At 50.3% G+C, this 21,173-nt stretch overlaps 4 protein-coding genes and 1 non-coding gene across 5 annotated transcripts; 3 read left to right on the top strand and 2 right to left on the bottom strand.

Annotated features, from left to right (window-relative positions):
• Positions 1-6,428: 6,428 nt before the first annotated feature.
• Positions 6,429-10,210, top strand: CTHT_0062510 (uncharacterized protein; the record flags this gene model as incomplete). The annotated part of the gene is made up of 5 exons (XM_006696501.1): positions 6,429-6,482; positions 7,353-7,392; positions 7,699-7,829; positions 7,887-8,196; positions 8,253-10,210. The coding sequence occupies 5 exons, from the start codon at positions 6,429-6,431 to the stop codon at positions 10,208-10,210; spliced, it is 2,493 nt and encodes an 830-aa protein (XP_006696564.1).
• An 884-nt stretch (positions 10,211-11,094) lies between these two features.
• On the top strand, positions 11,095-11,214 carry CTHT_0062500. The gene is made up of 2 exons: positions 11,095-11,134; positions 11,169-11,214. It is a non-coding gene; the product is annotated as a tRNA-Leu (tRNA).
• An 839-nt stretch (positions 11,215-12,053) lies between these two features.
• On the bottom strand, positions 12,054-15,357 carry CTHT_0062490 (uncharacterized protein; the record flags this gene model as incomplete). The annotated part of the gene is made up of 6 exons (XM_006696500.1): positions 12,054-13,277; positions 13,336-13,499; positions 13,555-13,595; positions 13,986-14,282; positions 14,927-15,259; positions 15,314-15,357. 6 exons carry the CDS (start codon positions 15,355-15,357, stop codon positions 12,054-12,056), a joined length of 2,103 nt encoding a protein of 700 aa, XP_006696563.1.
• A 586-nt stretch (positions 15,358-15,943) lies between these two features.
• On the top strand, positions 15,944-18,413 carry CTHT_0062480 (putative GTPase activating protein; the record flags this gene model as incomplete). Its single annotated transcript, XM_006696499.1, has 5 exons — positions 15,944-16,042; positions 16,435-16,453; positions 16,524-16,533; positions 16,753-18,061; positions 18,126-18,413. The coding sequence occupies 5 exons, from the start codon at positions 15,944-15,946 to the stop codon at positions 18,411-18,413; spliced, it is 1,725 nt and encodes a 574-aa protein (XP_006696562.1).
• Positions 18,414-18,901: 488 nt separating this feature from the next.
• Positions 18,902-20,401, bottom strand: CTHT_0062470 (uncharacterized protein; the record flags this gene model as incomplete). Its single annotated transcript, XM_006696498.1, has 2 exons — positions 18,902-19,493; positions 19,626-20,401. 2 exons carry the CDS (start codon positions 20,399-20,401, stop codon positions 18,902-18,904), a joined length of 1,368 nt encoding a protein of 455 aa, XP_006696561.1.
• Positions 20,402-21,173: the final 772 nt, after the last annotated feature.

Here is a 21,173-nt window from a genome sequence, read left to right as displayed (position 1 = left end):
GTCTCTCTCTCTCTCTCTCTCTCTCTCTCTCTCTCTCTTTTTTTTTCAACGCTGAATGTCGCTCTTGCCAGTAAACAGTGCCGCCAATCGATAATGGAGGGCAAGCCCTCTGGCTAAATGCCCAACACTCATCCAACACTCATACAATTCAACCTGTTTCGAAGCCTTAAGAAGTTTATATAGAAAATTCATGTTTCTTTATTCATGCTGCTTAATCTTCGGTTCTTATTGCTGCCTTTTATGCTTTGGCTGAATGTATAGAATTCTCGTTCCTGTAGAGACAAAGTGTCGTCATCAAACCATGTACGCTTGACTTCAGTTGCTTCAAGGAGTAGAACAATTAGGCAAACTATTATTTTATGCTCAAAATTTTTCACATATCTACCAAAGTCAACTTGGTAGCTTGCAAGCTGGAAAGCGGTGACACGGGGTTTATGTCTCTAATGCTCTTGATATGAACGCGAAGCATAGGAAAAATATCCTGGTAACCTGGGGAAAGAGCTTCTTATCTGTGTGAATCCTCCTCTTCGTGAGCGTATGTTTGGGAGGAGAAGTTGGTCTTAAGAGAACGCATGAGTCTGATCATCCTTCAAGTCGAGGGCAGGATCATCATCGCAATATCTAGTCTCTTTTGTTTCTCTTGCAACCATGCGAACTCACCTTCACATAACATTTGTCATTTCAGAAGGGCTTGCTGGGCGCCTACTGGATGGTAAATGTTACACAAGCATTTTTTTTTTTTTTGCTCAGCTCAATGTTACATCACAACTACGTATATGCCTTGGTAATATAGGGATAAGCGTCGGCTTATATTCCGAACCAGCTTGGTGGACATCCCTCTATTTCGGTCGGTGCTCGACCATCATGAAGATCATTCATGCTGCCGAACACTATGACGATTGTCAAACAGGTCACTCGAAACAATCAGTTCCAGAAGAACAACAACTATAGAAGTGGAGATGGATGTAGTCATGTGGTATTGGATATGCTTCCATCCTCTTACCTTCATGAATTGGGTAGATAGAATAATAGAATAAGCATTGAGAAATATTTGGGTGCCAAATTCTTGAAAGTGGTCAGTATACCTACACGTCTTGTTATCAATCCTGTCAGGGTGGTGACACTGTCTTCGCCACTGTTTAGGAGCTTTCTCGAGTTGTTATCCTTGGTCCTCTACACCTGATGGCTTCCTGTATGATCATGATGACTTTGACTTAGTCCTTTAATTGAAGACCATCTTGAAAACCATATAGCATGTTTTTAGATCTATCTATCAGCAGAATGGGTAGATTTTCTAGGACAACAACAACGACAAATTGAAGACCCGGCGCTCACCTCGTGTTGCTTGGTGGGGGGTATGAGGATTCTCCACAGCCTTGGCAACCCCGATCCCACCAACAAAACTCAATCTTCTTGTCTCAGGAAGTTTCTGCCATGCATCCAAGCGAAGCTAGCTGCGCAAGCCATGCAGCTCGGGAGCGTGGGGTTAGATCGCGTCTTCCCAAGTACAAGTACACGAGGCATGCATGTAATTTGATCCCCGCAGGTGGAAGGGCCCCGAGAACGGCGGAGGCTAAGCACTCCGTTGCCGCTTAGGGTAATCTATCGCACTCCTCTTGTCAGCATCGTGGGCACATGGCCGCTCAGACCTCGCCGGTTAGATCCACCCATTACGTCCAATCTTCGGCGTTGTTGTGCACAGTTCAGCCCTTGTTCGATTGTTAGTGCGAGACTCTAGACGGGTTGGGTCAGCCCAATCACTAGAGGTGCGGTTTTCTCCCCCCAAAAATTTCACAACTGCCTGTAGAAATCTAGTCCGAATGATCAAGAAATATAAATTCTCAATTGAGTGATACTGTTCTTCCTTGCTCTCAGAAGAGGCTGTTTCTGTGGTTGAGTGGTGATATCGTTGGGACACCCCTGGTCCCGAAGTGTTGCGCCAACGGCCAAACCAGGAGGTATTTTAATGGATGCAGAGCAGGTTGGCACGCTCTCTCCCAGGAGGGAGCCAATTCACATCGAGACACCCAGCTAGGAAAGGGGTTAACAAGAAAACATGGCACATTAGTGCATTCTGCCACTATGTTTAGGAACATCTTTTCGTGTCGTGACAAACAATACCCTTGGGTTTGTTCTTTAACGCAAGACTTCGGGGCCAGAGTTTGCCCAACGACATCACCACACAACCACAAAACAACCATTTTGAGAGGAAGAAAGTGGTATCAAAGGAGAGAGAGTCCAATGTTGATCATGCAAACTAGCTTTGATTCAAAATTGGCTATTTATACCAGAAAATTGCTGTCTACAATTTAGGGCCTCTGCCCAAAGTTTTGCAGTAACAATCAAAATAGGAGTGAACTGTATATACACAGTACCTTATGCAAGGTTACAGATTGCATCTTTACAGTAGTTTCCCCACTTTAGGTGTCGCTTGACAATGAGAACCTTTCCTCGCTTGGTGCTTGCATACCTACAGATCTGCTTCTCACCAAAACTTCAATTGTTGTTATACAGTAGGTAAGTATACTGTACCTATGTTTCCTAGACAGGGTCCCAAGGACTGTCAGCCTTGCCCTTGGCCCACTTTGCTTCGTGGGTTGGGGCTGCCAAGTCGGGGTCCAGCAAGAGGGATATGAGTGAAAACACCATAAAGCGTCCGTGTGCTCTCATCCAGCATGAAAAAGTTACTATACTTGTGTGCTTGGTTGCATGCCTCTGAACCTAACATCTGGGTGGTCAGCTTGCTCTAAATTCGGGAGAATAAACAGGATGTAGGGTATACCCGTAAGGATATAGGCATGTTGCGGTATTTCATCGTAGCTACCTGCCAATGTGTCCCCGTACTGTCCTCTGTTATACCAAGGCATCCAAACGCCTGCATCTGGGTGTCTGCAAGTTTCAGCGCAGGCGGCTCTTGTGACCACTATGATGTCAACCCCATGGACCTTTGTTGGCGACTTGCCTGAATGGTAGCTTAGGAGCGTAGGACACAATGCAGGTAATCAGACGTAGCATCTTTTGGATCCCAAGTCATCTACCAGTAATTGTTGTGGTGATTTGGATTGGTTCAAAACGCAGATGCTGGAATTAGGTGCCTGCAATATGAGACGGGCCATGTAGCGTACGGGTTACCAAGCAAGGTTTAGCACTCGCTGGGCTAACAACAGTAGGTCTCCGTACCCTTGTCGGCGTGACGACGTAACTTCTTTTAGTGCTCGAGTGTCGTTAATGATAACGTTATCTCTGTTCTTTACCTAAGTTCTGCCGGATACAACATCTCAACGTCAAAATCGTATGATGAGATCTGGCAAGATGGGTGTTATCTCCCATTTCCAGTGCTGTCATATTGAAACGAGATTTTGTTCAGGAATTGAGGAAAAACTGAGATCACGATATATATGCTTACATCGATGGCGCACCACCATTACCGTGGATTTGCCAACAAGGTTATGGTCAGGGCAAATGATAAACTTGCTGATGTGACATCTGATTTCTATCCCTCACAGCTGTCTGACATTGCAACGCTACCTGTCTTATACAATTCGGAGGACTGCTTAGTTTTGGATACAGCCTATTGAGTATGATGGCCAACTGCAACTTACTTCATTGTATGAGGTTACGTGTATGATGTTGACCATACTTGTTGACGAGTGTTGACTCTTGGGAGGATATGTTGCATATTTTGAATGTAAATGGAGGGTCTGTAACCTTAATGAATGAATTACAAAGGGCATTTGCCTTTGAGGGAAAGAACAGGGACTGCGCTTTACTACTTCGTTTGCCAACTCTTGAGATTCTGACTCACGTCTCCCTTTGTTTTCTCGACGATATGCGGAGCTCCAATTCTGTAAGCTCATTTGAGCAATCTAGCCTTGCCTTATGGTTTATACGAAAGGACTAGCAAGGCAAGCAAGGAGTTGGGATTCAGTCCATGGAGCTTCCCATGCCTCGGTCCTATACTTGTCGATTTATTTCCCCCAGTACGCGCTACTTGCCCACCACATATATGCGTGAATATATGTAGGTAGGTACGTACTTGTATGTATATACGCCGAGTCGATTGTGATCGATCCTCACTTGTTATTCTGGTACACGGAGGATTGCCCAACCGGTCGATCAGTCTTGTGGCTCTTAGCGGACGAATCAAACAACAGCGGATGTTTCATGAAACACTCGTCTTTATCATTTCGGTTAAGTGCCCCCCTTTGACCACGCGGCCCCCTTGTAAGGTGGCTTGAAGCAGCCAAGTCATCTGGGAGCTTGCCTGGTCTCTTTTCCAAGCCTAACCGCGTGGGGCCCTTGGCCGTTTGTAGGGATCATAATCTGTGATTCATGAAGCGTATACTATGAGAACAATATAGTTACAGGTTAAGTGCGAGCTTTGGACTACGCCTGTAGCTTCAAAATCCGTAATCTTTGGTTTGGAGGATTTCCCAGGCACGGAGCAGTCGTGGGGAAACTATAGCCAGAGAGGTATGTGGACAAAATATTTGGTTAAACACTTGCCCAGATGTATCTGACGAGAGAGTTTCTTGGGTCGGTTGATGCTCCGAAAAAAAAAAAAAACCGGTGGTGGCGATCATGGCACGCTTCACTCGATTGAACCGATCATCAATTGTTTGGTGTGGCAACTTGTTTGCATCCTTCACAAACGACGTTTTGTAGCATCGATGCTACTAAGATGCAGTCAGTGGGAAAGACAAGAGCTTTCAGTTCAATGACCCATGGGGTTTTGGCGACAGGTAAATTAAATGGTAGGATATCTCGGTACAAGGCCGCAAGTTGGACTCTCACCGCCGGAGATGGGGAAGTGGCCGGTGTGACTGGAAGCTTGCAGGTCTGGTGGTGGTAAATGCAACCCAAGGACTTTCGTGCAGGTACCGGTAGGTAGGAGGCAGAGGAGTGCCAGGTTATGGCTTCGTTGTCGTGAAGCTCAGAGGGTCGTGGTTGGGGTTTTTATCGAGTTCCAACCCTTGCAAACTGGCATCGGAGTGTGCTGCATCTCCAAGGGTCAAATCCGTCACATCGCCAGGCAATGGGGGATGCGGCGCCCATGCAGGTAGTGATGCATGGGGAGGACGGGCTCCCAAGCCAAAAAATATCATCAGAAAGCGCCAAGCAAAATTCACCCCTTTTACAATCAGCACGTACCTCTGCGATGGCATGGGTGTTCTCTGCATAGGAAAAAACAATGGAGCAGATATGTAGTAGGTGCTGAGCTAGGTGACTTGGGTGAGGTTTCAAAAACAGATCAGGGGCCACATGTCAGGACCCAGACTGCGGAGCCGGAATCGCTTAAGCGGCGCATTGTCCTTTTGGAAATGTGTTGTTGCAATTTGGAAAGCCCTGCATGAGTAGCGTAAATTACCTAGAGTGAGGTCGTTATGACACGAACAAAAAGGGTTCTGTTGCATGGCAGAGAGGCGTCACGCTAAGGTTGATAGCCGTTTTGTCTTGTGCATCCAGTGGATCGCGTGCCAAGATGTAACTTTGTGGAAGTCGTGAGGCACGGTAGTCTATGCCTGAGGGTTTGTTATGAATGCTTCTCTTATAATACTTGTTACACACGTAAGTTCCTTGATGACATTCCACAAATTTTTAAGAGTTGCTCTAAAGTTAACAGGGCTGAACACAAAGCCGATGTCTTGCCATTAAGGATGTTTCATCCTTGCTCAGTGGTGCTGGCAGCCTGCTTCAAAGAACCACACTCTCCAGAATTGAGCCTGGGCACAGTGCGGAAAGCCCCACGTGTGTTTGAACAACACGCTATTCATACCCACAAGGATAACAAACTCTCTCCAGAGGTTCGTTCCAGAAAAGTTCGCTGTCAAACTTGAGACATGGGGCATATGGACGCAAAGCCATCCTTCCAATAATGTTCGTCATGTCTATTTTTCTGCATTTTGCCACCTGCCGATGACCTAGGATTCTCACTTCTTGTCACTCCCTGTCGCCTGAACGATCTTGCTCCCACCAATGAGGCCTTTGATCCTGTACTTGTAGGGTGAGAAAAGCACTCATGACCATTGTTCAACTTTCAAGAGCTTCTAATGTTTAGACCTACCTCTGTATCAAGCTTCTCGTAATCAATTTGATCCATGGAATGACATTGAACACCCAGACATGCCTTGAGAGTTTTTGTGATCACGGGGTTGATTCTCACTTTAGCCCCGCAGCATCCCCGCATGTCCCGCGACCGTGTATGTTGGTGTTGCAGAAGCTCTAGATAGAAGTCTGTGCGGCTGGTTGATGCGTTAATTGCAAATCCGACATCTTCACAGCATCTTTGCTGTCCGCGAGAGACATAGCGGCAGCACCGAGTGCGGGGTTGAACCTGAGAGTGAGTTGCTCAGAGGTTCTCCATTCCCAAAGGTGTGCTCAAGTTTTGGGGTATCTTAGTATCTCGATGGGTCTTCATTTCCGTCAAAATGATCTCCGGACCAAGAACATGGCTCAAGAGCAACATCAATTCTACTACTATTGTAAGTCGTTGGTTGGCTGGCATTCTTCAAGCAAGTAGTTTTCTCCATGTGCTTTTCAGTACAGCATCCGAAGCCCACTTCGCACTTGGATTTAGAACTGAACTCAATGAACCGACGATCCGATACATCAATCCCAGAGGAAAGAAGAGATAGCCATTGGATTTCGCAGGATCTTAATTTCCCAACTTTGTTATTCTATCAGGCATCCCTATATGCGCACGTATGTACAGCATACCTATTGCAGGCCTCCATGGTGCTCTTGCAACAGGGCACATACACATATGCCGCGTATCACCGGCGATAGCGCTGCCTCATGATGCCTTTATATATAGAGTTCTGTCATTGGCTTTCCGGCGAGCGCGCGAGCCTTCAAGCCTTTTGGTTGATGCAAACAAACGTGGTGTGACGAACACCCCTGCAGCGAGTCCTAATCGATCTAAGCGTGGGCGTTACCAGGATGGTGATGCATGCCCAGCCCAGCCCCAGGCCAGCGTTCCCGGTACGGTACCGAACAGATCCGACAAGGGTCTCTCCTCCAGTCACGCGTGGTCCACAACCGTTTCACTCAGTCCCTGCTGCAGCTGCTTCTTACCTTTCCCGTTCTGTCACAGCGTGTGCCGTGCCCCTCTCTCGCCTCGCCCTCATCGTCACGCCGAGATGGCCATGGCGTATCCCCCCACTGCTGCTGCTGGGGTGCAGGTAGCATTGTCGCGAACAAAAGAAGGAAATTCCTGTCTCAGAACTCGGGCTGCCATCCTCGCCTCGGTGCCCAAGGAGGTCCCCAGCAGTAACAAGGGAGTTGAGCACCAGGGGCTACCGGCTGCCTGAGCATCGTCCTCCTTGCTTACGATATGTCCAGCAAATACAAAGCCCTACGAGACCCTCCGCTCCCCCACGGAGGCCCGTCTTCGTGAGCTCTCTCATGGTGTCACTCCAGTTATCGGGCTGAATGACGAATCCCTGAATTCACCTCCGCCTGGGCTGTCACTAGAAGAAGCATACAGCGCTCCCACCTAGTAGCTTCGACCAGACACTCTTCACACAAGTTCACATATATACGGTCGCCTGCTATCCTCCATATCAGCCACTCCGAAGTGCTGGTACGGAAGGGGTCATTGATCCGTCTTTCGGGCCTCAGAAAGTAGTTCCAGTGCAACTCAGCCTCTGGGCTAGTGTGTGTGACCATCAACCTCTTACGCTGACCAGCCCCGGCCAGCCCTCGACTTCACCCCAATGGCCCACATTGTCAGTTGCATGTTGGACCTTGACCAGGATGACCTTTCGCCCACCTTAAACTATATAGCAAAGGTCGCCGCTGAGCAAGAAGAAGCCTTTTGCAATGAGTCGGTACGCAATGACACTGTGCCTACTTACGTGGTACCATAAGCTCACTTCTCTTTACAGCTAGGCAGAGCATCCCCGGCTGGAGAGAAGCCTTTCTCCTGGAGGATGCAGCAGCAGCAGCAACAACAGCAACAGACAGAGAGAAAATACCAGCTCTTCCCCGTTAACAAGCCGACCAACGTTGCTCCGGGGAAGGCCTTGGACCCTGAGCAAGCGTTCGCTTTGGCCATGGGTCAGAACGGTGACGGCACAACTACTGCTTCAGGCCTCAGGATACGAATCAAAGAGAACAGCCTTGTACGTCGGCGAAAAATCAGCGTCCCCGAGCTCGGTCCGATGACAACGGTTCATGAAATTGCCATGGATTCTCGTATGTCTATATGATGTATATCTTGGAATTGCAAAGTGAATGCTAACAGCAACCAGCTACTATCCCTGGTCATCACCCTATCCACGAGCGGTCTGTCAGCGCTCCTGGAAACTCATGGAGGGCATTTCATGCTACGAACGGCCAAACGTGTGGTAGTGTTCTAGCCTCGGATGAAAAGCCCGAGCTCAAGCCAGCTTCATGGAGTCAAGAAGAGTCGCAAAAGCCGCCAAATGAAGGTCGGCGACCAATGTCGCCCAAGAATCTGACTCCGCTCGTGATACCAAACAACACTTCAACCGTTCTTTGCTTGACAAGGCAGATGTCGCTTAATCGACTCAGATCTGGAAACACCTCTATTGACACTCCACTCCGTTCGGCCAAGACCGACGATTCCCCTCGGGCAAGGACACCGTTCACACCCTTTTCTGCGACTATTACACCGAAGTCAGCTGCGACCACAACTATCTCTACAAGCACTACCAATTCAACTTTGCCGACCCCTATGTCTGCTCCAGTTGAGGCCAGAGCATCACCAAAGCCTTGGGACCCGCCTACAAACTGTGGCATTGGGGGCACACAGAAAACCGAAACTATCCCAGAGTTGCCTGCTACGACAACCAGCATGGAGACAAATGACAATACGACAGCTTGTCCTGGGCATAGAAGGATTCAGTCAGAGTCGGCGAGCATTATGGAAAGGGGGCGACCGCGGAAACGGGCCGAAACCGTTGGCTGCGCCTCGATGAAGCGGTCTGGCTCGAAGAGGAGCAAAAGCTCTGAGAGGCGAGCCTTTGAAGTGCTTCCGAAGGGCTGGAAGGCAGTCGATGCAGTGAATACGCTGAGCCCCCAGGAAATTTCCGTTCTGCAAAAACAGGCTCTTCAGCAGGCAGGGCGGTTTGAGGTTCTCAGGAAGGAGGACGTTGACAACCTGTCCAGAGAACTCCGTCAACTGGATGAGCGTTGTGAATACCTACGTCGCACGTATACATCACTTCGTGCTGGCAGACGCAACTTGCACACGCGCATTTGCCAGTATCTCCGGTCTCCACGCACTGCGAAGTTCAGCGTCGAGTCCATTCTGAAACAAGAGGAAGCCCTGGCTGAGTTGGATAGTTCCATTGACGACTGGATTACCAAGCTTGAGCAGGCTGAGAACCGTCGTACCCGTGTGCGTCAAAAGCTTCTGGAACACGTTGCTGCTGCTGTCACGCTCGCTGTACCTAACGGCAATGGCGTTGTCAACCTCAGTGAGACCTTGCAGCTTGCCATCGGTGTCCGCCCACTCAATGCGGCCAACAACATCTCGGTGACCCCGCCACGCAGCCCGGTCAAGACAACTTTCAGTCAGCCTACCCCTTCGCCTTCACCGCCACCTCAGCGGGCTGCTGGCGGAGCCCACGTTCCGTCCACTATCATTGAGCAGCCCCTGTTTGAAGACCCTGATATCATCGAGGGCGACGGGAACAAAGTCGATGAGCATGAAGGTGATGATGGAGAAAAGAAGCCACGTCTGCGCCGTGCAGAGACCATCCGTGTATACGCTGATACAGATGTTTACGCACTGCTGGCAGATGTCGAGCACACCATCACCAATATGGGCAACAACAACAACAACAACAACATTAGTGATGCTAGACCAGAATCTCCCTCGGCATCGGCAGCGATCAAGTCGAAGGTTGAACAGCCACAACTGCCATGCCTGCAACAATTGCAACAACAGCACCAACAGCAGCAGCAGCAGCAGCGACCACCCTACCCCCCACCACAAAACCCCCTGCCGCGTCCGCCATCTCGGAATCGAAGTTGCGACATGGTGACGGGCTCATCCGCTAGGAAGCCACTGCCGATTTCGAAGCTTGAGGAGAGGCCCTCGTTCGCGTCGCTCAAATGTGGCACTCCTCCCCCGCTTCATCAACAGCCTGCTCCCCCGCCCCCTCCCGCAAAGGATAAAAGGCTGCCGGAGGAAGAGGAGCCAATCTACCTACCGGCTACCGTGTTTAAACCGGACCGGTAAAGGACATGATTTTAGCTGATTCTCGGTTATACACTTTCTTGGAAGGCATATATTTGAGCGTTTCATGGTACGGCTCATGTAATGGCGCTGGTGGCTTATCTGAAGAGATCGTTCTCTCACTGATCCAAATGTTGCGGCCGGTCTGTTTATATATAACACATCATCTCATTCTTGATCTTGCTTTTAAAAGTTTTATTGGTTGGATTTGGTATTGAATTGGATACCCCTTCCTTACACTCATTTACTTTCCATGTCATCACCTATAACCTATTTCCCTTCCTGTGACGATACGCAGATAGGAGTTCTTCTTCAGATAGTGTATTATCTATTCAAGAACGTGTGTCAGGATATGGAAGGCCAAGAGGCAGGGAAGAGTAACTCAGACTATGAGGACCCATTCGCGCCAGAAGCTTTAAAAAGAAGATAGTTTACTTGCCATATAAAGCAAAGGCACGAAGACAAGCTCAAGCAATGCGAAGCTTTTCTACAGGTAAACAAGCTGTCTCACCAACCTGTTACTGCGATTTCTCCAACCCCATAAAAACGATCGTATCACCTTTGTTCACAGTTGAAACCTTATCCTCCACATACCGTTCAACATACCATAAACCAGCACTTACTCGAAACCGACACAATTGTCGAATCCCTGACTCAGCACGTACGATGAGATCGGGAACACGTATGATACAGAATTAAACAAAGGGAATTCAAATATATATCGCAAAACCAATTGTCTTTGATGACAAAATAAGTGGCAGAACAATGCATAAAAGAGATGGGAAGGTCATGCTCAACCCCAACCCTGCCCTTCCTTACCCCGCCCCACGTTGCATGTCCGTTTATAAACCCCAATTTCAAATGTCTCCCACAACAATTACACAATTGGCTGGATGGCCGAGCGGTCTAAGGCGGTAGACTCAAGAAATTCACATTTCTTCCCCTGCCTCAGGCGGGGTGGTGTTCTACTCTCGAAAGAGGCGCGCGTTCGAATCGCGCTCCAGTCAATCTCCTTTTTTTCCCCCAACTCTCTGCTTACTAACCTTTTCAAAGCAACGAGGAACGCTTCATTCTCTTTTTGGTGCTTTATTCCGGCCGCCTCTGTTGCTTTTGATGTTCATGTCAGGCGGTATGAGACACATGCCTCGAGGCCTTGATCTGCATTACAGTGAATATATCTAGAGCATATCACTTTCTTCATATCGAACAAGCGATCCATTAAACCCAGGAAGCAACGATTAAGCGGTTATATCATTTACATGCCTAAGCAACGATGGGCTATCGTAGCTGTATTCCCGTTTTCCATTTCTGTGTATCGGTAACCCTTCTCCGAAATCTCTGAAGGTCGCCGGTGTCCAGTCTTGCTATACCGCTAGCCTTGCAAGCGACGCCATGAAAGACAGCCCTCTCTCTGTTTTGTGGCATCGAAATCAGCGATGTCCACTTGTCCTATACCAGCCATAAAAAGGCTATCTTTACGAACGAAATCCCCATAAGCCAGCCAAAGCATGAACCAAGTCCGTATGTCCCTTTTAATGAAACCCGAGAGGGGAAAAAAAGGTGTCAGTGAGCCTAGCAAGACTAGGCTGGTTAAAAACCAGGATCTCAGGAGAGAGAGTAGAACAGGTAGATACCAAGTACAATAATGGCAGACACCCACATTGTCCGTCATTCTGGATTGACAAACAGAGAGGTTTAAAGGCAGAAACCAACGCGGTTGATATGAAAAATGTTTCTCACGATGGCTTCTAAATCCTTCCAAACCATTACTAGGGAGAGGAAAGGAGAAGAAGCGAGTCCATTTCTTTCATCATCAGTGAAGGCCCCTTCCACAGACAAAATCCTTCTAGTTTCTGGCATAAGGATGGAACCCACGGTTCCCACCCCGTCCACCTCCGCGATAGTTCGCGCCAGGCTTGCCAGCGTTCTTTGGGCCCGTGGGGGCATTTGCTGGAGGTGCATTGTTCGGGTCGACAGGGCCCATCATCGGAGGTCCGCCCATTTGGTGATGGCCGCGGTTACCCTTGTGGTGGAAGCCACCACCACGGCCATAGCCGCCACCAGCAGGGCCGGGAGGCTGATTCATGACCGGCTGAGGGACATCGTCGTACATGCCCTCCCAACTAGTAGGGCCTCCAGGACCCATAGGGCCGTAACCTTGGTTGTAGCCCCCATGCATGTCACGGCCCCCACCACGACGAGGGGGAAGACCTTGTTGCTGCTGTGACGGTTGCTGCTGATCATATTGCTGCTGTTGTTCGTAGCCGTTGTAGCCGCCAGGACGATTGGGACCGCCACTGCTGGAACCACCAGGACCAGAAGGACCCTGAGATTGATTCTGGTTGGCGCCGCCGGCGTTGGGGCCGCTGCCACCAGGACCACCAGGGCCTCCAGGACCGCCTTGTTGGGGCATTGGACCAGGACCGCCGGCCTGCTGGTTCATCATTTGTTGCATTTGCTGCATCATGGCAGGATTCATGCCACCCATCATAGGATTCATTCCTGGACCGCCACGGCCTGCTTGGGCGGCCATCATCTGTTGCATCTGCATCCACTGCATCATGGCAGGATTCATATTTCGGTTCATCATCATCTGCTGCTGCATCATCGCAAAAGCCTGCTGCATACGGGCAATATACTGCGCCATGAGCTGTGGCGTCATGCCGGCTGCGGCACTCATGCCTGCCATACCGCCCATGCCTGTGTTCAAAGCGTCATCAATACCGCCAATGCCCTGACCTTTGCGGCCAAACTTGCCGCGACGCGCGTCTTCGTCGTCGCGCAAGTTGCCGCGGGGCTGAGCCTTTTTCACTTCGATCGGTTTCCCGTGAAGCTCGAGCTTCGCGTTCAGACAGGCCTCGACACCAGCCTCGCTTTCAAAGGTAACGAAGCCGAAACCGCGCGGACGGCCAGTGTCCTTGTCCATCATAAGGGTAGCGTCGACGACTCGACCAAACTGAGAGAAATACTCGCGGAACTCATGATCTGTCGTTTCCGGACTGACGCCACCGACAAAAATCTTGGATGTCTTCTCTTGTTCGTCGCGAGGGATAGCTCTCTTGGGGTCGATCTATGACGCAGAGCGTTAGCATGGCAAACAGTGGAGACATGCGTTGGGCTTAACTCACAATCTTGCCGTCAAGATAATGCTCTTTCACCATAACAATGTTGACCACCTTGGGGTCCTTGAATGTCAGGAAGCCGAAGCCACGAGAGCGACCAGTGGCACTATCCCTCATAACGGTACACTCAACGACCTCTCCAAACTGAGAGAAATAGTTCCTCAAGGACTCTATGGTGCGTTAGTGATTGTTCTTGGAGAGGATGTTATTAAATGCGGTGCCTACCATCTGTCGTCTCCCAGTTCAAGCCACCAATAAACATTTTCCTATAGTTGTGCAGATGTGTTAGCCTTACGATCTTAAAACATAAACTGCTACAAAAGGAACTGGCAAAATTGCTCGTTGACGTATTGCAGCGATGTCAACAAGCAAGAATGCTTCCCAGAGCAAAATATATCAGATTTGTTTTGCGAACCAAAGCAAGTATTGGCTGGTTAGTGGACAAAATGAACATGGTAAGGTCTCAGAGGGCTTGAACGGCGAGCAAAAGGGCCAGACGGACGAAAACAACGTTCCGCATCCTGGTTCAAGTCCAAGTAAGAGAAGCCATGAGATTTGTCCTTTTTATCCACCATATGACCATGGAGGTCGCCATAGCGTTTGCTTGGTATGGGACCATAATACTCATGTTAACCATGGTCTTGAGAAACATAGACTTGGCAATGGCGATGGCCACCTGCAACTGATAGGGACAGGAAGATGATGGGAATAGCGCTGGAGAGTTGGCGTGCGGCGGGCACCAGACGGCCCTTGACGGCGTAGCGATAAAGCCGGCGGAGAAGGCGTGTCGAAAGCGGTTGTTGTCGAGCATACTGCGTATACGCTCTTTCAAAGGGTGAAAGACCGCCCGTGGTTGAATCCGGTGCAGATGGAGCACGCTACAGCAGTTCCCACTAATGAGAAGAATAGCGCAGCGCAGGTGCAGGTTGCCAATGATGATGATGATGGCGATGCTGTTGTCGAAGTTTGATGATTCTTGTTCCTGTCTCGAGCTTCTTTTTGCCTAAACTCAAGCTAGCTGCTTTCCTAGCTGACTTCTTTTCTTCCTTGATGCTGCGCTATTCGCTGCCAAATCTTGTCCTAAGATGCCAGGACCCGAGTAGCCCGGAAGACTCCAACAGGGCCTGTGGGTATCTGACTCCTTCCAAGATTATCTGCGGCTGGCTAACAAGACAGGAGAGCAACTCCTCATATATGTTGATTCGGCGCGGGATCATCGAAGTCGGCGTTTGTTCAAGGCCATGACCAGTTCCTCCTCTTCCCATGACTCCTAGAGTCACCCCGTATTCCTAACTGCCAACACCTAACTTGCCCACATCATGCCCTAGGCGTGCGAAAGGCCCTTTTGGAGGAAGCCCTCAAAGCAAACTTGCCCATGAAACATGCCCAAACACTGCTCAATCCTCATGACCCAATTTTCAAACTCCTTCTCCGGAGGTCTATCGCAATTCCTGTGCCCATCGTCATGCTTCCTAACCCGATTTGATGCTCATCGACTGAAAGACATCAATGGGCAACCTCCCACAAAGGAAGCTCGGCGTGGCGGTTATATGCTCTGGGAACACTTTACAGCATCAAGCAATGGAACTTGACTTACCCATCTTCCTTGGCATTCGGGCCCTTGGACGGAGCAGCAGGCACAGGCGGTGCAGCTTGAGCTGGTTTCTCCTCTTTGTAATCGTTACTGGCGTGGGTGGTGATTGTAGTCGACGGGCCATCGCCAAGGTTAAAGTCGATGTCGTCGTCATCGTCTTCTTCTTCCCCATCGTCATCATCGTTGTTCTCTGGGGGGTTGTCAGCCCCATTCAAGGTTTGGGTTTGACTAGTGTCTGCGGCACGATAGTCGTTGCTCTCAGCGATAGACCGGATAGCGGCCTGCTGATCGGTCACTGAGGCAGTCGCTGGCTTCGCTGGCTCATCGTCGTTGTAACTATCATATTACTGTCAACATAGCTTCAAGAATAACACACTTAATAATGCTTACAGATCAGCGAACAGCTCGTCATCGAAGTTCTCGGGTTCCGTCATCGCGGTGATGTGTTGTCCGTTGGTTGCGCTTCGAAAGAGGGACGTCAAAGAGATTCGACTGTACGATCAGATCGTAGATGGTTTTCAATATAATTGGGAGTACCTCTCGCCTAAGATGGCGAATCAAACTGTCGAGCACGAAAAGGGGAAGCGGTGGTTGATAAAATAGCGGCAAAGATACCTACACCTGCTCGTCTAGAAGAGCAGGACCTGGATTTTAGGGCGTAGTGAACAGAAAGTCGAAGCAGCGCAGGGCCTGCCGGTGAAATAGTGGGTCTGGTTACCTTGACACGCTGCACGTTTTCCGCCGCAGTCAGTGCGTTCCAGGCTCCCTTTCTTCGCGCACTGTCCAGGAAGCCAAGCTATTGAAACACCAAACAAAGTGGGGCAAGGTTTTGGCTGGCAGGCTGCTTGGCGGGCTTGTAGCAACCAGGAGTGATGCCGCCGTCTGCCGTTCTTCGCCAAGCACTGCAGCCAAGGGAGGAGAGCACCCTCCCCTCCCCGTCCACCTGTTTTTCATCAAGTGGTGGTGGTACCTGCCGAAGCCCGACGGCCAACCCACCAGCAGATAGAAGCGCCGAGTGTCATGGTCGGTTGCCCAAGCCGCCAAGCAGCTGGCTTTATCCGTACTACAGTCCGACCACAGCACCTTCTGTGCCGTAAGACCACCGACTGGCACGTCGAAGTGCGTTTACACAAGACATCCAACCCTCACCCGTGGACGCCAGGACATTGAGGCAAGGACCTGATCTTGCAACCAGTCCAGAAGACGAGACATCAATCGCCCATAGCACGAATTTCCCTGTTACCTAGTCCCGCCGGCGACATCTCCTCAGGCACAGCGCAGCGCAACCGGATGGCCATCTAAACAAAGTGCCCTTTCCCTACACATCGCCAAAACACCCTCACAGTAGGCATGCCGTTGAGCTGCTCACATCAATAATAATTCATAATGTTTCCTTCTTCCGCCGGCGGCAAGAAGGCCCCTCATCAGGGAAGCAAGGCACGTCTTTCATGTCTCATGAGCAGACAGCCACTCTCTTTCCAGATGTTCTGGTCTGGCTGACACCTCAATAGCAGGAGATGGTCCAAGTTGGTATGTGCCACTAAGTTGCAGGCCTTTGGCTATATCTTTGATGCGCTAACGGCTCATTACTATGGTCCAGACAAGTCTGAGTATGCTTCCCCCTTCCCTCTGTCCAGTTCGTTCATCCGCTGATTAGCCCCCGCAGCTCCCCCTCACCTTTCTGGCGACCCCCTCTTCGCGACTCCCAGGCCTCGAAGACTGCTCGGGATTCAAATCTAGTGGTTGGCGCCGCCTATTCCCATGCCGACATGCTAAAGTTCGCTGTCCTCGCTATGGATCACTTCATGGCTGCTGCTAACTGGGAGCAGGAACATCACTGGATCGGGCACTCGCCCCAGGACTCCCCCCTCGACGGATCGCCACTCCGTTATTTCACCGGCCCGAAAGAGCAGCTCTAAGGCTTCCTCTCCACCGTTCAAATCATACATCAACTTTCTGTCCAACACGAACGATGACTGGAACATCGACGATGCCGAAGACATGTACATCTACGAATCTGATGATGGTGATGATTTTGGGCTACCGAGTCTGTCCAACATGAAACGGAGGACGAGAAAGATGACTGAACAGAGCAAAACTGCAGCCGAAAACGGGCTTGGAAACGATAGTCCCTCAGGTCATGAATCGCGACGGCGAATGTCGGACAGCGCCGACATTGCCGTCGAACGCCCAGCCTGCATGTATCCAATGCCCAAGAAGAGCGAGGGCAAGATCCTCCGACCACAGTACAAAGAGATATTGCGCGATCCTGCAAATGCGTTGCATCTCATAAACTACCCCACAATACCTCCCAATGCCACTCAGAAGGAGATCGATGAGATCAATTCGCGAATAACAAGGATCAACAAGTTCAAGCGCCTCTTACAAGCATCTACAATATCTCTCCCCGAATTGCGAGCCTTGGCGTGGTCTGGGGTTCCCCAAGAGGTCCGCGCTATGACGTGGCAGCTCCTGCTCAGCTACCTTCCCACCAGTGCTGAGAGGAGAGTGGCGACGCTAGAGCGAAAGCGAAAGGAGTACTTGGATGGCGTGCGGCAAGCCTTCGAGAAAGGAGGGCCTCAAGCAGCATCATCTGGGCGAACGGGTGGGAGAGGACTGGACGAGGCCATTTGGCATCAGATTAGTATCGATGTTCCACGGACAAATCCTCATATTGAGTTATATGGGTATGAAGCGACACAGCGATCTTTGGAGCGAATTCTCTACGTGTGGGCAGTGCGACATCCGGCCAGCGGATACGTCCAGGGCATCAATGACTTGGTGACGCCTTTCTGGCAGGTGTTTCTAGGAATGTACATTACGGACCCGGATATTGAGAGTGGCATGGACCCGGGCCAGCTTCCTAAGGCGGTGCTGGATGCTGTCGAAGCTGACTCATTTTGGTGCCTGACGAAGCTTTTGGATGGTATTCAAGACCACTATATCGTGGCCCAACCTGGCATCCAGCGGCAGGTTGCTGCCCTGCGCGACCTAACTGCCCGCATCGACGCCGGCCTAGCTCGACATCTCGAGAAGGAGAACGTTGAATTCATTCAATTCAGCTTCCGCTGGATGAACTGTTTGCTGATGCGCGAGATCAGCGTCAAGAACACAATCCGTATGTGGGACACATATATGGTAGGTTCTCTCGTTCTAACCTTTTGCATTGCTTGGCATTAACTAACAACACTTGACGCTCCAGGCTGAAGAACAGGGCTTCTCGGAATTCCACCTTTACGTTTGCGCCGCGTTCCTTGTAAAATGGTCTGACCGCCTCGTTAAGATGGATTTCCAGGAGATTATGATGTTCTTACAATCGCTACCCACGCGCGATTGGACCGAGAAGGATATTGAGCTGCTACTGAGCGAGGCTTACATTTGGCAGTCATTATTCAAAGGCTCCTCAGCTCACTTGCGCGGGCAAGGGCAGGGGTCTTCGTCGCAGGCCGGGGCGCTGGCGCCTGGTGCAACGAAAAATTTCCAGCTTTGACGTCTAGAAAGTTTGGTGCCTATAATAATGGATCACGGGTCGAGCAAACTTGCTTTGAGTTTGGTTAACTTGCGGAAAGTGGCGACATCGGCTCCAAGCCATGCTTAATTACTTTATTAACTGTGTGGTGAAGGCGTGATGGTTGGAGTTCGAGAAGGGGAATATGTCACAGGATATCATCGTCTAAAGGACTCTCGCGTAATACAATACCCCAATTGCCCGATTTACTGTTTTCCCTTGTTATCATTTACTTGGTCCGTGTTGCATTAACTTCCTGATTATCAACATTTTGTTGTCTTGTTTCTCAACTAAGCAAGCTCCCAAGTAGTACCAGCTCCCCTTGTTCCAGCTCCAGGACACCGAGAGGGCAGACACAGGAAAACCCATAAAAAGCCATATATCCGCAAAAAAGAAAAGTTGCACAAAGCCATGTAAGCCTAACAAAGTGGAAAGACCCTCTACTTGTAACCCTGCCCGCCGAAAGATGCTCAGCTCGCCTCTTCCCTCGGCTTCTTGGCCTCAATCCCTTCAGCAGCTGCCACTGTTTCTTCCGGTTCCTCGGCCTTGCGCTTGTTCTTCTTCCTTACCAATCCAGTGAGGTCCGTTGCATTCTTGGCCACGTCCTCTGACACCTTGGTGACCGATGAGGATGAGCCGGCAGGAGGCATGCCTAGCGCAGCATTAAGATCGATCGGGGGTTTCTTCAAATCGATCAGGCGCTGTTCCATATCAGCCAACACCTCCTTCACATCGGCGATCTGGCGCCGGGTGGTCTCATTGTCTTCCGGGTTATGCAGCGTCGCCAGCTCGACCTCCTTGTTCTGGAGCTTGAGCTTGGTGCTCTCGATGGCCTTCTCGAGTTCGGCAGCTGCCTCAGCGCGGAGCGCAGGGTCGTAGCCTTGTTTCTGGACGGCTGCGCTGGAAGAAGACGCTTCGTCGTCGGGGTTCTTAGTCACCGAGGCGAACTCGAGGGCAAGGGACAGCTTGAAGTGCGCCTCGGCAATGATCTCGGATTCAAAGGGGTAGAGCTCTTGCTTGTACTTCAGCGAGGCGCGCGAGTCGGTAATCGCATTATGATACCTATGTAAAATAGTGCGGGGCGAAGGGGAGGATATGTCAGTTTGCTTCGAAGCAAAGCCCAAGAAGCAATAGGGGGAGGGAGTGGCGTGCTAGGATCCCTTCATGCGACAGTGCGACGAGATTCTGACATACCTTTCATTCTCGAGCGAAATTTCAGCCAGGAGGTCGTGTGTATCCGCGAGGCGCTCCTTGATATGCCTAATTGTGGCCGGCTCCGACGCCAGAGTCTCACCGGGGGTTTCTGTGATCTCAACGGCCACTTCCTTGCCCTTGCCTGCTTGCTCCTGGGCTTCTATTTCTTTTGTTGCTTGCTCGGCCTGGAGAGCCTCGAGCTTCTTGTTGAGCAGTACGCGCGCCAGGTCAAGAACCTCAAAGGCGACGGCAAGGTCATCCTCCTCCTCTTCCTCCTCCTCGTCACCTTCCTCTTCGTCTTCTTCGGAGTCATCGAAGTCTTGATCACCCTCAAACTGGAAAAGCCCCTTCTTAGCTGCTGGAACCTCTGCAGTAGCAGAGCCGCCGTTCTGCTTCTTCTCTGCTGCTTTGCTGCTCTCCGCGGCAGCATATGACCCTGTCTGCTTCTCGGGCTTGGCCTTCGAAACTGGCTTCTTTGCATCGGGAGCTTTTCCGCCCAAAACGTCGCTCTTGGCCTGGCCAACTTTGAAGAGAGCGCGACCGTAAAGGAACAGGATCTCGGCGTTCTCGGGGTTCATCTCTCCATTCATCTCAGCCTGCATTTCAGCGGCCTGGGCAAAAACTTCCGCAGCTTCTTCATACTTCTTTTTGGCATACAGTGCGGTCGCCTTGGCGCAGAGGTCGGCAAGTGACACATTGAGGCTCTTTTTGGTCTCTTCGGGATCCAGCTCGCATGCGGGTGTCGCGTTGCCGGACTGGGCCGTTGGTGTCGCCATCGCTAATCGGAGTGTGAACTTGGCTTTGTGTAGAAAAAATGAGAAATAATATAAGAGATCTCAATGACAGAGAAGTGGAAATTTTTGTAAAGATACTTCGGGGCTGAACCAAAAGACAATTGGAAGTGGTCGGATGGTAAGATTGGAGGGTAGCTCAAAAAGTTGGTCCATGGCGGTGCAAGAGCTCCAAGAGCTCGAGATCGTGACGCGCATCTTGACCCACATGAGCTTTAGACGCGTCTGATTGGTCGATTTTGTGAAGACGTTTTAAGAGCTGCAAGGGGCCTGTGTCCGCTGCTTGGTTCTGAGATGGCTCTTCCCACGATGACCCAAAGAACATGCAGGACTAAAGGTTTCTTTCTTACGGTTACGGATTGCATCACAAATCCTTCTATTGATAAGCTCGCATCTAACTTCTTCGTAACAAAGCTGAGTGTTTGAAGTATGGCCCGTTTAATAATTCCTGTTGTTGACGAACTTCGTGTCCCCGATCTCTGGGCTCCGGGCTAGGAAGGGGTTAGGGTTATGACGTAGTTGGTCCCTGGGTAATTGAGGGGTTCACGTCACCTCACAAAAGCCCCACTGCGAGTACTTAGCCGTGGAGACCAAGCCATGTAAGCAACAGATGTCAAGCTCAATGCAATACATATATTAATGATACCTGTGAATGGCTTAAATATGATACGAATTTCTCACTAACAGTTGTCTTGCTTCATTAAGTTAAAAACAGATCGGGGGCGATCAATTTAAGTTTTGAACATAGTCATGTGAG

The sequence above is a fragment of the Thermochaetoides thermophila genome (assembly GCF_000221225.1).
Source record: "Thermochaetoides thermophila DSM 1495 unplaced genomic scaffold scf7180000011821, whole genome shotgun sequence".
NCBI lineage: Eukaryota > Fungi > Ascomycota > Sordariomycetes > Sordariales > Chaetomiaceae > Thermochaetoides > Thermochaetoides thermophila.
The sequence above is the reverse complement of the archived record's forward strand: the minus strand, read 5'-3'. Positions and strand labels throughout refer to the sequence as shown.